Source organism: Syngnathus typhle, linkage group LG4, assembly GCF_033458585.1.
Source record: "Syngnathus typhle isolate RoL2023-S1 ecotype Sweden linkage group LG4, RoL_Styp_1.0, whole genome shotgun sequence".
Taxonomy (NCBI): Eukaryota; Metazoa; Chordata; class Actinopteri; order Syngnathiformes; family Syngnathidae; genus Syngnathus; species Syngnathus typhle.
In genome coordinates this window covers 23,651,628-23,667,793 of record NC_083741.1, presented here as the reverse complement: position 1 = coordinate 23,667,793, position 16,166 = coordinate 23,651,628, and the positions used below count along the sequence as shown (strand labels likewise).

At 47.6% G+C, this 16,166-nt stretch overlaps 1 protein-coding gene across 4 annotated transcripts; it reads left to right on the top strand.

Annotated features, from left to right (window-relative positions):
• Positions 1 to 1,267: 1,267 nt before the first annotated feature.
• dpy19l3 (dpy-19 like C-mannosyltransferase 3) lies at positions 1,268 to 14,468 on the top strand. Of its 4 annotated transcripts, none has more exons than XM_061276516.1 (19): positions 1,268 to 1,349; positions 1,728 to 1,880; positions 2,019 to 2,146; positions 3,932 to 4,022; positions 5,136 to 5,257; positions 5,367 to 5,512; positions 5,734 to 5,857; positions 5,947 to 6,081; positions 6,225 to 6,356; positions 6,821 to 6,922; positions 7,357 to 7,430; positions 7,824 to 7,982; positions 8,060 to 8,170; positions 9,499 to 9,610; positions 10,227 to 10,283; positions 10,733 to 10,815; positions 12,259 to 12,391; positions 12,910 to 13,068; positions 13,151 to 14,468. In XM_061276516.1, exons 2-19 carry the CDS (start codon positions 1,739 to 1,741, stop codon positions 13,322 to 13,324), a joined length of 2,184 nt encoding a protein of 727 aa, XP_061132500.1. In that variant the 5' UTR covers positions 1,268 to 1,349; positions 1,728 to 1,738; the 3' UTR covers positions 13,325 to 14,468. The 4 variants fall into 4 exon arrangements, with proteins under 4 accessions (XP_061132500.1, XP_061132499.1, XP_061132498.1 ...); XM_061276515.1 differs by having other exon boundaries at positions 1,274 to 1,447; XM_061276514.1 differs by having other exon boundaries at positions 1,274 to 1,465.
• The last annotated feature ends 1,698 nt before the right edge of the window (positions 14,469 to 16,166 follow it).

The window sequence follows — 16,166 nt, the reverse complement described above, 5'->3', positions numbered from 1 at the left end:
TCATTGCGTGATTGTTCATTTTAACGTGATATACTTTTAACCTAACCTTATTGCTCGTGTTATTGAATGCCCGTCCTTTTTTTCTTGCCATTGCGTGAACCGGCAATCTTCTAAATCCAATATGGGCTTCTTTCCACAAACACGTTGCATTTTTAAAAAGGTAAATATAATCCTATTACTCAAACGTGACATCTGTATAAGTGGAATATGCTTTTCGTGTCTTTGTAGGATAACGTTCTCCGCGTAAACCTCTTAAAAGAATGTCAACAGGAAGAAGTGACTGAAATGAGGCAAGAATCTTGACTCCTAAGCTCTTTTAAGGCAGCTTTTCTACTCTTATGCTTAATCCGCAGATTTTGCTGCTCCGTGGATGCTAATTTGTGAGGAAGGAGACCAACTGAAGCCAAAATGTCTACAAACAAGTGAACATTTAACGTGCGCTTCTAAAGTAATTCTCTTTTGACACCTATGTTGCTCACAATAGCTCTCAGTGACCCTGCTGAGAAGAAGCGGTGAGGATAATGGATGGTTTCGTTTCTGGTTGTGTCACTTGTTGCCAGACAAAATGCATATCGCGTTGCATTGCAGAGAATTAGACGAGGAGTGGCAACGACAAACTCAAATGCCATCGACATTGCTAGGCATGCAATGGTTGCCTTCTCGAGTCTTGTGAGGCCACTGAAATTCTTTGATAGGTTTGTCATTTGTTGCCAAGAAGAATTCATGGGGCACCCACCCTTTGTGCCCTACAAGAGAGCAGGAAAAAGGCAAGGAGCGCTGACAAACACTCATTAAGTGCATGGACTGACACTGCAGCACAATCATGCTCTGTATTGCAAATCGACCAAAAAAGATGACTTGGCATTAGCTTTGCACCACTGCTACATGTAATGCTAGCATAACTCATCACTGCAAATTACAACCATGGGCCTCATGGGCACAGTGTCGGTTAACATGTGTGAAATAATTCAAAATATATCAAATATTTTGACGAGAAAACCTGGCACATGACGGTGAGGCTTTTTAGCTCATTTTGACAGTTTCTATTGTCTTCATGCACCGGATAGAGCCGTGACAATGACGGAGGACAAAATAAAATGGACTCACTTGTGAAATGTAGTTTAAAAACTGCTGTGCGCACTCTTTGATCACGCTTTGGTATATGGAATAGCTTTCATTAAAGGAAAACAATACCATCGATAGCAAGTTGTGAGTATAATTGAATTTTAGGAAGACCTTTGCTTTTATTTTGAAGGCAATCCCGTCGGGTTCCGGCGTGAATACTCAATCGAACCCCGGGAGGTGAAAAGCCAGTTAAAGCAATGAATGTGTGTGTGTTCTCAAGGCAGGTGAGATGGATATGAATGGGCCGTGGAGCTAACCAAGACCGGTAGAAAGCAGACGAGAGCCGCCTAAGTGGACGTTCCTCGGGCTGCGGTTCGGACGCGTACGTTTGTTTTTCCCGGTGCGTGTTCGTTTGTTTTTCTTACGGGAACGCGCGCCGCGGTGCCACAATGCTCGCCAAATCACAACAATCTCGCCTTATTAGTTAGCATAAGCCACATATGAGATTTTAGATCAATCTTGTGTACCAAAACGCTATTTTAGATTTAATCTAATCTCCTTTATAGCCCCCCAAATATTCCACAAACTCATCCAATCGACCACAGTCAGTTTCGAAAACAAACACAAGGTGGCGTCGTTGCTTACATTTGGATCTGTGGCAGGGCCGTGCATCATGGCAGCGCTGCGCCACAGGAAGGGCAGCCGGGCTAAGTGCCCCCCCCAGAGCACCGCTGCCGACTGGAAGCCTCAGCAGCCCCATCAGTCCAACTGTTGCCCCCAGCATCATCATCATCACCAGGACGACCTCCTGCAGGGTGAGTTCCAGGTTCACATACCTGCCACACCTCTCTGTGGGTAAAGTTCACCCAAAAGTTCAATCATACAATTGAAAGATGAGAATTATGATTTGGTACGGTCTCTTGACGTTTCCTCCTCATGATCCTCAACCGCAGGTGACTGGTCGTGGGGGTCCATCGTGTGCACGTCGGTGGGCTGGTCGGTGTCGGTGGGCCTGGGCCTGCTGTGCTGCATGTACATGGCCACGCTGCACGAGAACGACCTGTGGTTCTCCAACATCAAGGTGGGCAAACGGCAATTCTTGCAAGCCGTGCTAACATTAAGCCCGCTTTAGTGCTCTCGCTAACGGACACAGCTGCCGCCTGCTCACTTTTTAATTTGTTTTGATCCGTTAGACATGTGTTTATGTGTTCAGAACCTTCGGTGGGATTGAAGAAAAAAAGGTAGTATTGCAACCAAGCCTGAGCTTGTTGTTGTTGTAGCGCTGACTGTGTTACCACGGTAACAGAGTGGACACAGCGTGTTTGGAGTTGACATCATCATTGGCAGTGCACTCTGTTCTTCATGGACACACACGCTCACACGCTCACGCTCCAAGAAGATGTTATGCAAATATCAGACCTCCAACACTTTTGTTCTTTTGCTACAAAAGAACCTTAAAAGCTCCACCGCTATGTCATATCTTAGTTTAAATCCTTTTTAGATGGAATTGTATATAAATTCTGTTACTTTCCAACCTTGGAAAAAAAAAAAAAAAGCATCACATGTTTTCGACATTTACACTCACTTTCTCATGGGACATCGAGTTTCTTAGCCGCACGGGTAACAAGGACAGAAGCTGGAAAGTTCATCACTTAAGCTTATTGTTAGATGAGTATTTTTATGAGAAATATTTTTTTAGTGATTAATGTCCTTGTTTGCGGTACAAAGTGAGCGGCGGGGGGTTTTAAAAGTCTCCGAGGGAGGATGCTTTGATGAAAATAATAGTACATTTGTGTTGCATGATAACTCTGCAGCATTTTGTTGCGGAATGACACACAATTAGCAGTGCAGTTCATTTAGGCCAAGCCCACTTTGATTGTGTGCCGCTAGCCATGTCCACGTGGCTCGCAACAGGGAGTTAATTTGGGACGCAGCTGGACGACACATCCACAAGTGCGCTGGCGTTCCCAAACGTTCCCCCCATTACCTCCCTCCCTCAATCCTATTCTTATAAAAGGTCAGGCGAGCCACAGTCCACTGGCTTCCCACTTTTCCATCCTCGTCCTGCACTTCAACTTCTGGCAGAGCCCTCCCTTTCTTTTTCTTTTTACTGGGGCCTCAACAAGACACCACGAAGGCACCGGAGGGGATTCAAGTCCAGGGCCAGCGCGTCTGCTTCAGATCCTGACCTGCTCCCCTGTTTTTTTTTTTTTTTTTAAATGTGAAGCGGAGCGGAAGGTCGTAAAGGAGCTGCTCATTTCTCAGGAGGGTTTTCTCTGCCATGGAGCTTCAAAAACGAAACGATTTGGAAGCACTTTGAAGACACCTCGGCCGCTGCTCTTACCTTTCCTCCAGATTGATTGGGAACTCTTCTATTGAGCTTTTCACTTGATGGTAATGGAGCTCCGCAAACGGCGACGGGGTACGACCAAGGATGAAGAGGAGGAGGATGAGGGAAGCTCCGGATCCGGCTCACTAGCTCCACGGTGGAGGTGGCGACGGACTGTTGCCACGGCGACAGGGCTGACGACGGCCGGCCTGCTGGCTTTGACGCAGGCCTGCTGTGTCAACGCCTTGCATGAGAACCTGCTGTGGTTCCAACAGCTCACGGTAGCGCCCAACAAACCGAAGAACCCGCAAATTCTAAAACGACAACACGGTTTGACCATTGGGACTCTTTTTTTTTTTTTTTTTTTTTATTCAGCATTTTCGACAAAGCCTTACATATTTAACTTTCTTTCTCACATTAGTTCATCTTAACAAGGTGTAGCAAGTACTGTATGTCGATGCTAGATAGCTGCTTTTCAAGGAAGTGCCAAAGCAAATTTTAGACGCTAAACTGAACTGGGCAACATTTTTCTTACAGGAGGTAGAGCGTGAGATCTCCTTCCGGACCGAATGTGGACTTTACTACTCGTACTACAAGCAAATGTTGAACGCCCCATCCATACAGGAAGGTACACCTGAAATGTGAAATCAATTCATGCTAGCAATATTAGCAAACCTCAATTCATCATTTATAACCTTTTATAATTCTGTTGTTTGAGTAAAAGCAAACGTACCAAAGACAAATCAAGTGAGAATTAGAGGCATTAGCTATGTTACAGTGTGACTGCTGAGCGCTAACTAAAGGTCGTCATGTGCATGTTTTAACCCATCGTTCATGACTAAACATGTTCTCTTCATAAATGACCAAAAAGTGACATCTTCATTTACCTGGTTGCTAAAATGCCAACTGAGGTTTGCAAATGTTGTGCAAAAACAAAAGCAATTTGACTTGCTTCAAGCTTACGTTAGCAGGACACATTAGCATTAGTTTGGCTACGCCCTCCATTTTGTAGCCCGACGTCAACAGTTAATTGCTAATGATGCACGTGGGTAAAATGACTCCTTGTTCCCATCATCACGGTCATCAAAATTCCTTCTTTACCGCAATTTTCCGCTACACTCGCTAATCGACTGACTGGACGCGAGGAGAGGAATGAAGTCACCGGGAGAGAGGAGGAAGTTTAATGAAGGGAAATATTTTGAGAACGAGGGAGCGATAAAGCCAAGCGTGCGGGTGGAAACGTGGACGCTGTTTCACGCAAAATGCGTCCGGTTGCTGTCCGGTGGATCGAGCAGCCCAAAGTGGCTGGAATGTCGCAAGTTGGCATCAGACATCGTTTCAATCACAGCAAACATGTTGTAATCATTTCAAGACCTGCCCGCGGGCCTCTTTGGAATAATCGCAGCAGTATGGCAGATGTTGGTTCTGGAAGAACTACTGTATTGTGGCACACACGCACACGCAGAGATTTGAAGGAAATAATCCTAAAATGGCTTCGTTCAAACAACATGGCTCACTTCCTGTGTTATTTTGAGCAGGGCTCCTTGAGACATTTATCTCATGGCGGACATGTCGAGTGATTTTCATTTAGCTCAGTAAAAGCGACTTCAGGTGTTGAATTTGTAGAGCCTCGCTTCTTACGCTGACGGTCTCATCTAAATGTAAATTTGGAGTTGGTACTAATCGGACCGCCAAATATTGTATTTTGTATGTTGGATTTTCATTGATTTTCTTTGCTCAGGATTGTCAGAGTTGATCCACGACAACTTGACAGAGTCCAAGAGGACCATCAACCTCCTGCAGAGGATGAACATCTACCAGGAGGTCCTTCTCAGCATTCTCTACAGGCTTTTGCCCATACAGGTAACACACGCACGACCACGTGAACATTTCTATTTAAAAAGAAAAAGTGAAACTGGTAGAAAACCTTTGGCGGGGGGTAATGCTGACAATTTTGTTGCATGTTTTGCAGTCATACCTGGAGCCCATGTACTTCTACATCTACAGCGTGTTCTCGCTGCAAGCGGTCTACGTGATGGCGCTGTACCTGACAGCGTGGCTTCTGGCTGGCTCGTGGACGGCGGGCGCGCTAGCCGCCATCTGGTACATCCTCAACAGGTGGGCACTGAGCAAAACTCCCACCCGCCCGCCCGCAGTCATTCCACCGCAAACGTTAGCCTCATTAATCGAGCAAGCTTCTCTTTGATCTAATGTCCACAAAGATCAAAACAACACAACCCATTTCTTGGACGAATCAATAGGAACACTTCAGCCCACATGGTTTTTATCCAGAGCCCGTATTGATCTGCGTAGGTTCATCCAGGTCCATGTGTTTGTAGGGTGGACACGACTCGTGTGGAGTTCACCATCTCGCTGAGAGAAAACTGGTCTTTGCCCTTCTTGGCGCTACAGGTTGCCGCCATCACGTGCTACCTGAGGCCTCGGCTGGGCGCTTTGCAGCAGGTGCGCGCCCGCGTGCTAACGCCCAATGCTAACTCCCGTAACGGCGTCAGCATCAAGACTTTTCCGTGTGTTTTCCTTCCACTGGGCAGAAGGTGATGGTGTGGTTGATGTTCGTGTGCAGCTTGTGCTTCTGCGTGACCTGGCAGTTCAACCAGTTCATCTTCCTGGTTCAGGCCCTCGTCGTCTACACGCTGGACTGTGTGGACGTGCTCACCACCGCACAGGTTGGACTCGACACGTACCGTTCTATGATATGAGCATATATGGTCATTTGCTGCCCTCTTGTGACTGACTGACTGACTGAGGTGTTTTTTTGGTCCGCTCTGTCTCTGAGTGTTGTATTTTGTTTTGTTTTTTTTCTTCCCAGGTGACCACGCTGTACTTGGTCCAAGTGAGCGCTCTGCTGAGCGTCTGGCTGCTGCAGTTCTTCAACGGCATGATCCTGGGCTCTTTGGTGCTGAGCTTCATCGCGGCGGCCCTCCTCGTGCGTCACGTCCATGTGCGTAGACGCGCGCAAAATGGATGCGAGAGCATGGCTTTGTTTAAGCTGCCGATAATTCCACTTTACGAGCAGGAACACATTTCCCCGTCAAGTCTTAATGTAATTTATTCCAATCCGATCTTATCGCGGCAACAATTAGGAAGATATTTTGCGTGGCAGCGAGACGGCGCAAGGCTCTAAATCATTCATGTATGTATGTATGCTAAGTTACTTATTGAAAGGAGGCCGCTTTAAAAAAAAAAAAAAAAAAAAAAAAGCAGTATGAGTCATTCAGACGCTAGTTTCCTAAAATGGAAGCTTTAATGATACAGAAGAAATAGACCCTTAAGATAAGGTAGGTTTCGGTGATTTGGGGCAAATTCTACAAAAGAGTAAAAAAATGTCCCCTAAATGACCAAACTTTATTATTTCTCGAAACATTGTCTAAAATTTGTGAATTGATTTTTGTGCTCCCGCGGCAGCGTTCTCTGAAAACGGGAGGTTTCGCGGCGCGGGTGTTCAAGCTGATTATCCACAGCACCGCCGTCCTCCTGCTCGCCTTCACCTTCAACTTCCTGACCAAGGTTGTCCTCCGCCATTTCTTTCCTTTCTCCAACATCCATTTTTCCGCAAGAAAAGGCTCCAAAGGTTGCTTGCGTTTTGTTGTTTTCATTTGCTCTTACGTTGAGTTATCTCTGACGCTGTTTTGCACTTGAGGGCCAAGCATACAAAGCGACTCAGCGCCACCATCTACAGGGAGCCGTTAGCCATGACAGTGCTTTGCTGTAAATAGTTGCATTCCACTTAATGAACACAAACGTTCACGGCAGCAGTGAATTACTGGTTCATTACAAGCGAGCGGCAAAAATCCATTTCCCTCCCTCCCTCCCTCCCCTCTGCAGTTGAGTAAACACACTCTGGAGGCCACTCTTCATCTGACATGGGTAGTTTTGAGGCAAGTTTGTTTTTGTATTTCTATTTCATTGCCAACCTTATCTGCATGCGCGTGTGTTTGCAGAAAGCGCTGCGGCTGCGATCTGACGAGCACATCTTTAAATTCATCAAGTCAAAGTTTGCCCGGGGGCCGACGAGGTAGGAACGGCAAACGCGCCCGGCGCTCCTCTCTTCGGGCTCTCCTCTCGTCCGTCGTCGTGCGTTTTATTCCTCCGACGCCACGGCACCTGCGCGCGTGAATAATAGATGAGCGTTCGCTCCATCGATTAGCTTGGTGCGTCGTCGCTGGCGAGATAACGGCGGCTCTCTGCGAGCCAGCGGCCCTTCAATTATTCAGCAGCTGGCGCGCGATGCCACGTTTATTGTGATATTCACACGTGTGCGCCATATCTTGCTGGCACAAAATATACAAGCGGCATTATTAAAAGCTCTTGTGAAAATGGTCCAGAAATGTTTCATATCGGTCCGCCCCAGCCCAGAACGTTACAAAGGCACAATTGTTGACGTGACTTATCATTTTTTTTCTTCCAGGGACTTTGACGCCAACCTGTATCTGTGCGAGGAGGCCTTCGGAGCGCTGCCATTGGACACTTTAGAGCGTCTGTCCGCCAGCCTCCTGCTGGGCCCCTACGCCCTCACGCTGGTGCTGATGGGCGGCGCCCTGGCGCTGGCGGCTCTACGCAACCTCAGGTGCACCCCGAGGGAACCCCAAGCAGTCCGCCGCCGGCCATTGAGTCGCTACCACCAACTAGCCCCTCTCCCTACAGAACAAAAGGTGGCGCTGCGGAGGGTCCGGCGGTGGCATCCTTTCGTCCGGACGTGGCCTACAACCTGCTGCACACGCTCTTCTATGGCTTGCTGGCCCTCAGCACCATGAGGTGATGGCAAAAACTTAGCATTTTATCCTCTTGCTCTCAATACACTTTTGACTTTTCGCCGCCAAGTTAGTATGTGTGCCTCGGGTGCCCTCCAAAGGTAACGTAAGCCCCTCCCGCCAATTGGGCACACAGCACGACGCCTTCCTCGGGTCCAAACGCCAACGGCCAAACCTTGCGCCTGAACCCGAGAGCCCTCTTCTCGCCTCTTCTGTTGAGTGGCGCCTGGCCGTTGTCACGGCAACCGCAGCAACATCGCCCGGCGCCGAGCTTCTCTTATGATTCTGAAAGCGTTGTCGTTTCATAACGTACGCAATGAAAGCACGTGGATGAGTACGTCCGTGCGCGTCACTCCGTGTAGCTCCTCCGTGACGAAGCGATTGCGCTGACAACTGCAAAAGCGGAGAAGGCGATAATTGGAGTTGTGACTTTTGCTTTGTGTCGGATTCATTTCAAGAATCTCGCAGCTCGTTACAAACGTGCCGCGCATTCTAGACGGAGTCGCTCACGTGTTCCAGCTTTGGCGCCGGCATGGGAGCTTCAAATGAAGTCTTGAAGGCGGAGTCTCGCTTTCAAATGGCATTGTCTGCCTGGTTCACTAAAAGCCTGCATCTGCTCGTTTGCTCGAGGTGCGTTCAATGACCGCTAACAAAGGAGGACATCTCAAAATTATATCGGAAAAAAAACGAATTTATGACGTTGATAAGCAATGCCGAGTACTCGAGCGCACTGCATTTGATGCACCAAAATCAGAACAGTCCTAGGGTTTAAACAAGGGTTAGGGTTTCAAGGATAGGCTGGGTAGGGCTTCAAATATTGAAAACGGCCGTCCTGTCGGCTTTCATTTGCAAGCTGGGCTGTGCGCGCGCTTTCAAATTCCACATTCAAATAAGGCTTTCAAGTGTTTCAAATTTGGACGGGCTTTTCCAATTAGCCTTTCAAAATTAGGATTTAGGATTAAAAAGTCACTGTCCAAGGCAGAATTAGACTTGAATTCAAACGTTTTCACCCGCAACTTCAGCAAAGTGTGTGTGTGTGTGTGTGTGTGTGTGTGTGTGTGTGTGTGTGTGTTGGGTGTGCGTGTGTGTGTGTGTGAAAGCATTAAACAGCAGCACAGAGCCAGACTGCACACGAACTGACAAATTGGATTTTTTGGCTCCCTGTAAGTGCTGATGAAGAGCAGGAGGCCAAAAGTGCAGGCAGACTGCGCTTCTTGTTTTTTGGTTTTTTTTTTTCTTCCCTTTCGCTTCTGCATATTGAAAAAGTTTGTTTTCGACAAGCTTTCCCATTGTTTGTACGCCTTCAACCGGTTTCTTCTTTTCACCGAGCAGGATGAAGTACATCTGGACGGGACATATGTGTGCCGTGGCGGCGTACGGCGTGTGCGGGAGGGACGTCTGGGCCGTGCTCCTTCACGCGCTCCGATGCAAGACCAAAGTCACGGTCAGTGTGAACACCTCAATTTGATTCCCACCAATGAGGCTTTGGACTTTTGATTTGGGTTTCAAGTCGCAAAGGCATCGCTTTCAAATGAAGGGAGGAAGAATGAGAATGGCCGAGAGCTTTTCAAAGAAGACTGGCAGAGTTGAAGTGGGAGCCAGATTTGGAGTTTCAAAAAGTTACACTTTGAAAAAGTTACAATTTGAAGCAAAGATTGCATCTTCAAACATGGCGAGCCAGAGTTGCCGTTTCCAAATAAGGGAAGAGCAGGGATTCAACTGGGCTTTCCAGACACCATTTGGTTTTCTGATTTTTATTTTTTTTTATTTCATCAGAGTTGGGAGTTGACGAGTCATGCCAAACATTTAACAATTTCAGTTAAGGTAGAATTAGGCTTTCAAGACAGACGCTCAATGTACCCGCAGGTACCTTTTATAACCAATTTACGGGGAGAATAATTGAGTCAGCGAGCGAGCGAGCGAGCGCATCATTCATTCCCAAAGGCGTCCAGACTGCCGACGTGCCAAGTGCAGGGTTGCGGCCACCAGGGGGCAGTGTGGCTCTTAGGTTTGCCCTTGAGTGACTTGCGCCTCTTTGCTGTGTGTCCTCCGTCCGCCAGCTGACGTTGGTCCGCTACGCCGCGCCCGCCGCCGTCTTGGCCTTCCTCTCTTACAAGGTAGCACAACACAACAATACACAAACAAGAAGCAGCCATTGTGTGCCTTCAACGCGCCACCAAGTCCTTTTATTCTTTTTCCCCCCGCTTGCTATTATGTGACTGTCATCTCGTAATACCAGCAATATTTTTGTATATAAGCAACAGGCAAAGAAGAAGCAGCAACACCTTCAAGCATTTTCATTCTGCTGCTGCTGCTGCGGCTACCATTGTGCGCCCGCACACAGAAAAAGACTTTAGTCCGATACGCTACACTTTTCAAATTGCCATTCATTTGCAAATTTGGTTTTTATTTTCAATGCCAGCTATTTTTAATGAAGGTATTGCTTAACGTCGCTAATGATTTTGTTTTACTTTTTTTGCATATTGGGCGCCACTTAGCCGCAATGACTCACTACAACGTTTGTTTTTTTGGGGCATAACGACATCATTTTCATCGTCGCCTGCAGTTCTGGCCCAAGATGGTGGAGGAGCTGTCTGACTTGAGGGAGTTCTACGATCCAGACACTGTGGAGCTCATGACCTGGATTAGGTACACACACACACACACACGCACACACACCATCATCGTCATCTCTGACATCAAAAGCAAATCTTATTAGTTTCCCTACTTTGTTTGATGTTCTTGATTAGGCCGTGTGTGTGTGTGTGTGTGTGTGCATTGTGTGTGCGTGTGTGTGTGCATGTGTGTGTGTGTGTGCGGGTGGCCCCTGACTGATGAGAGCCCAAGGGTCTTGATGAATAAAAAATGGTAGTTGTTGGAAGAGACCCATCTTCTGGCAGTGCTCCGGTAGCCCCCCCCCCCGTGCCGCCCACTCTCGTCCCCCCCGCCACGAGGGTCTCCTTGGCCGGGCTGCTGATCAAGAGCGCCGGCCTGGTGGGATATGGGCTCTGGAAGTCTGGCTGCGGCTGCTGTGCACTTTCCAGCGGCTGTCTCACTACTCAAGTGCAGACTTCTCACTTAATTGCTCTGAGGGACTGCTGACATGCTGCTGTTTTGGTTAGCAAGCAAGTCGCAACGTAGCTCAGGTAGCCACGCTTTCATTTGCGCGTATCGTGCGGTTTGCCGGCCCGAGTCAGGCTCGGTCTGCGACTTTCATAATAGGCTTCGACGAATTCAAGTCGACTTACGGGCTCTGAAATGAAGCTTTCGACACGGTCGGCGTTTAAAATGAGGCTTTCGAAAGCGAGTCGGGCTTTCGCAGCGGTGCTCGCTGAAGTCGATTTGGCACGTGCTGATGATTTGTTTAGCGGAGAGTTCAACTGCACCCAGCTCTTTTCGATCTGATGTTTGCGTGTGACTAATTTGAGCGTCGCCACCGTGTTTTCGCAACGACGCCGTCGTTACACCGATTGTCGTGATTACGGCGGCTGCTCATGCTAAAATGTGTGTGCGTGCGCCTCGCCTCAGGAGCTAATCCCATTAGGCTGCCAGGATTATACGGGTTGCGCGGAATTACTCGGGCGGGGAGGGGCTAAGCCTGCCCGCCGCGCTAATTACATTCCGGATGAAAGCGTTACGGCGGCGAAGGAGGCTCGTCTTACGGCCGCGGCGGCTGAGCTGAGTTATTAGCTTCTGTGCGCGGGAAATCACACTGACTTCAAGCCGCGCCGCCTAACAAGGAGCGAAATGAAAGATGGATGCCTTCGCGCCGACGTTTTTTGTCATTTGGAAAAATGCTCGTTTGAATTTGTCGCCTGATGCAAGTCATTATTTGACACTGCGGGCGTTCAAGATGGAACAGCGGGAAATACGTACAGCATTGCCTTCCATTTTGCGCCCACGTAGGGTTTGAAAATAAGGTTAGCTTTTCAACTTCTCGCCATTTAAAACAACCACTTCAAGCTCACGTGGCCTCCGCAACAGAGACGACAACGTGAACAAACACCTTACAGATTCCTTTTCTCTCTTTCCGCCGGCCGCGTCGCGTCGTGTCTCAAAGGCGGCCACGTCCTCTCTTTAATCTGTCGGCAGCACAAAGACGCCGGGGCGTGCCGTCTTGGCGGGAAGCATGCAGCTGCTGGCCGGCATCAAACTGTGCACGGGGCGAATCATCACCAACCACCCGCATTATGAAGACGCCGACCTGAGGGACCGGACCAAACAGGTAGCGACACGTGGCCACCCGGGCGGGGCCAATCAGTGACGCAGCCGACACGCAGCCAAGGTCTTCTTGTCTGTCGCCGCGGAGAACCTCAACTGAGCTTTGTTCCTCATCAACATCTGGAAGAAAAGAAATCAAACAAACCCCAAAGGCCTTTTTCAGTGCAGTTGGCGTAATTGGCCCGCCAGAGGAAATCAAACGTTTTTCCACCTTACCGGACAGATGTTGGTGTCTTTAATGATGGAGCCCCCCCCCCCAAAAAAAACACAGTGAAATGTCCCAAATGTCAAGTTCCAAATGTCCTCCTTGAATGGGAATAATGGGACATTCATAATGTGATTAAATTAGAGAGTATTAATAATCATTCCGAAGAAAAGTTTTAAGGACACCGTTTCTCGAAAACATGGTCATTTCTTTATTTTTTGCTAAAAAAGCCTGGTCATTTTGAAAAGCAACACTAGTGAAGAAAGACAATAATGGCCGCCGCCGCCTCACGCTGGTTGTCCCGCTTTGCCTTGGAGGTGTACCAGGTGTACGCCCGGCGCTCTCCGCAGGACGTCCACGCCATCCTGCAAGGGCTGGGCGCCCACTACGTGGTGTTGGAGAACTCCATCTGTTACGAGCGCCGCCACCGGCGAGGATGTCGCCTCAGAGACCTGCTGGACCTGGCCAACGGACACGTGGGTCCACATCCCTCACTTCGAAACGAACACCAGATCGTCCTGTTTGTGACGGTCACATGATGTCCTTTTGTCCAATCAGATCATGGACGGCGAAGGGGCTAACGACGCCGACCTGGTGGCCGCCGCCCACCCGCGGTTCTGCGACGCCGTCAAGACGGACTCGCCGGAATACGCCGCCTTGTTCAAAAGAACCTTCCAGAACAAAACCTTCCATGTGTACCGAGTCAAGAAGAAAGCCAAGAAGAACTCGTAGGATGACAGAAGCTGACGCACACTTTGTGTGTGGACCAAGAAGCACATATGTTTGGCACCTGTGGACAATGCACAAGAAAATCCATTCACTTTTCCTTCTTTAAAGGAGTGCACTTTGGTGGCGCCATCAATGGCTATGGAAATGCAAATATGTTGTGAGTCAGTGACGGTGACTTTTTTGTTGAGGTTAGATTAATGTGAGGTCCAAACTACAGTATTTTACTGCCAGACAGACAAAATATGAACAAAAGGCTAGCAGTGATTTGTGAACCACTACAGCATCTGAGTGCTGAACTGCTAGTGAGAGGCTACCTAAACATTAGCAATAGTCTGGCAAATGTCAAATTCACGTGCTAGCAAATGGCTTGTGAAAGGCAAGCAAGATGCTATGAAAGTGAGGAAACTCATTTGACCGCATCAGTGCTTCGTAGTTGCAACTGGGCTTGAAAGCGCTCGCTAAATGCTAACAAACATTGGTAGCACGTATAAGCAAAGTGCCACCAAGCAGCTAGTGATGTGCATTCCAGTTCTTTTAGAATCAGTTCACTCTAAAGATTCGTTCAAACGAATCGTTCAACGAATATTTTCAGTGAATGAATCACTTCCTAAAATAGTTATTTTTTCAGTTCATATGACTTCAACCAGTAGGTGTCGGTAATGCGCATTGAAGCTGGAGCAAACAAAACGAAGAAGAAAATGACGTAACTTCCCGTTTACGAATGAATCGCGAATTGCATTTCCCGTTCAGTTCATCGCGAGAACGGATCAGTGAGGGAACGAATCTTGACTTTACAGTTCGCGAACGAGTTCATGGGTCAACTCCCTTCCCGTCCATCAACGGATCAGTCAGTGAACTATGTAAGGCAGAATGTCGATTGACGATTTGTGAAACAGCACTTCTTTCATGCGCGTTTTCTCCAAGCTAACGGCTAACTTTATTGCATGAAGGGATGCGCCGTTACGCAACAACGGGGAGATGATGCTTCTCTTTGTCTCATCTTGGTTTTAGAACACGTCAAATAACGTGGATGCATATATACGCCTAAATATTGTTATCCAATACATCTATTGCAATTTCACATTGGATTGCTGGTTTGAAATTTACTTTTAATATTTTTTTAAATAAACATTTATGTTAAAACTTGTCTGGTGTTTTACTCCTTGTTTTTATATTCGCCAATTAAAACAAAAATCGGACATTTGGTTAACTGCTTTATATGACAATATGTATGTGTTTTACGTTGTTATATGAGTTGGAGTCCCCCAAAATAACAAATGTCGGCATAGCGGATTTTTTTTTCAACCTTGTATTCAAACACTAACGGTATAATAACACCATTAACTACAATCCAACAAATACAAAATTAAAACAATGTACCTAATAGAGTGTCCGAGTGACGTCACAGATCACACAGCCAATCAGGAAGTGGCCTGTTATTAGGTACATCTGGAAATGGCGGCGTACCTAATGGGGCGTCCAAATGATGTCACAGATTCAACAGCCAATCAGGAGGTGGCCTGTTATTAGGTACACCTGAAAATGGCGGTGTACCTAATGGAGTGTCCGAGTGACGTCACAGATCAAACAGCCAATCAGAAAGTGGGGGTGAGGGCGGGTGTGGCACTTTTCACTTTCAGTTAAGCTTTGCCCATGATATTTCCCTAATAAAGTGGCCTGTTATTAGGTACACCTGAAAATGGCGGTGTACCTAATGGAGTGTCCAAGTGACGTCACAGATCAAGCAGCCAATCAGAAAGTGGGGGTGAGGGCGGGTGTGGCACTTTTCACTTTCAGTTAAGCTTTGCCCATGATATTTCCCTAATAAAGTGGCCTGTTATTAGGTACACTTGAAAATGGCGGTGTACCTAATGGAGTGTCCGAGTGACGTCACAGATCAAACAGCCAATCAGAAAGTGGGGGTGAGGGCGGGTGTGGCACTTTTCACTTTCAGTTAAGCTTTGCCCATGATATTTCCCTAATAAAGTGGCCTGTTATTAGGTACACTTGAAAATGGCGGTGTACCTAATGGAGTGTCTGTGTGATTCCCTCGTTAAGTGCACCTGCGTGAAAAGTTTTAGCTCCTGCGGAACGTGAAAAGAGCTAAAACTTTTCACACAGGTGCGCTTAACGAGGGTCACTTGGAAAACATGTTGGAATGCGGCCCGCAGGACCAGAGCTTGACACCTGTGACCTTTGACGTTGATATTTCCCTAATAAAGTGGCCTGTTACTAGGTACACCTGAAAATGGCGGTGTACCTAATGGAGTGTCTGTGTGATACCCTCGTTAAGTGCACCTGCGTGAAAAGTTTTAGCTTCTGCGTAACGTGAAAGGAGCTAAAACTTTTCACGCAGGTGCGCTTAACGAGGGTCACTTGGAAACCATGTTGGAACGCGGCCCCCAGTACTAGAGCTCGACACCTGTGACCTTTGACCATATTTCCCTAATAAAGTGGCCTGTTATTAGGTACACTTGAAAATGGCGGTGTACCTAATGGAGTGTCCCTGTGATTCCCTCGTTAAGTGCACCTGCGTGAAAAGTTTTAGCTCCTGCGGAACGTGAAAGAAGCTAAAACTTTTCACACAGGTGCGCTTAACGAGGGTCACTTGAAAACCATGTTGGAACGCGGCCCCGAGGACTAGAGCTTGACACCTGTGACCTTTGACCATGATATTTCCCTAATAAAGTGGCCTGTTATTAGGTACACTTGAAAATGGCGGTGTACCTAATGGAGTGTCCCTGTGATTCCCTCGTTAAGTGCACCTGCGTGAAAAGTTTTAGCTCCTGCGGAACGTGAAAGAAGCTAAAACTTTTCACGCAGGTGCGCTTAACGAGGGTCACTT

What these genes read in the sequence shown, in the direction of transcription:
- dpy19l3 (XM_061276516.1), top strand. Translation starts at nt 1,739, where the DNA reads ATGGCAGCGCTGCGCCACAGGAAGGGCAGCCGGGCTAAGTGCCCCCCC. An exon ending in CCTTCAACTTCCTGACCAAG is followed by an intron (nt 6,923 to 7,356) that starts GTTGTCCTCCGC and finishes GTGTGTTTGCAG; the next exon opens with AAAGCGCTGCGGCTGCGATC. An exon ending in TGAGGGACCGGACCAAACAG is followed by an intron (nt 12,392 to 12,909) that starts GTAGCGACACGT and finishes TTTGCCTTGGAG; the next exon opens with GTGTACCAGGTGTACGCCCG.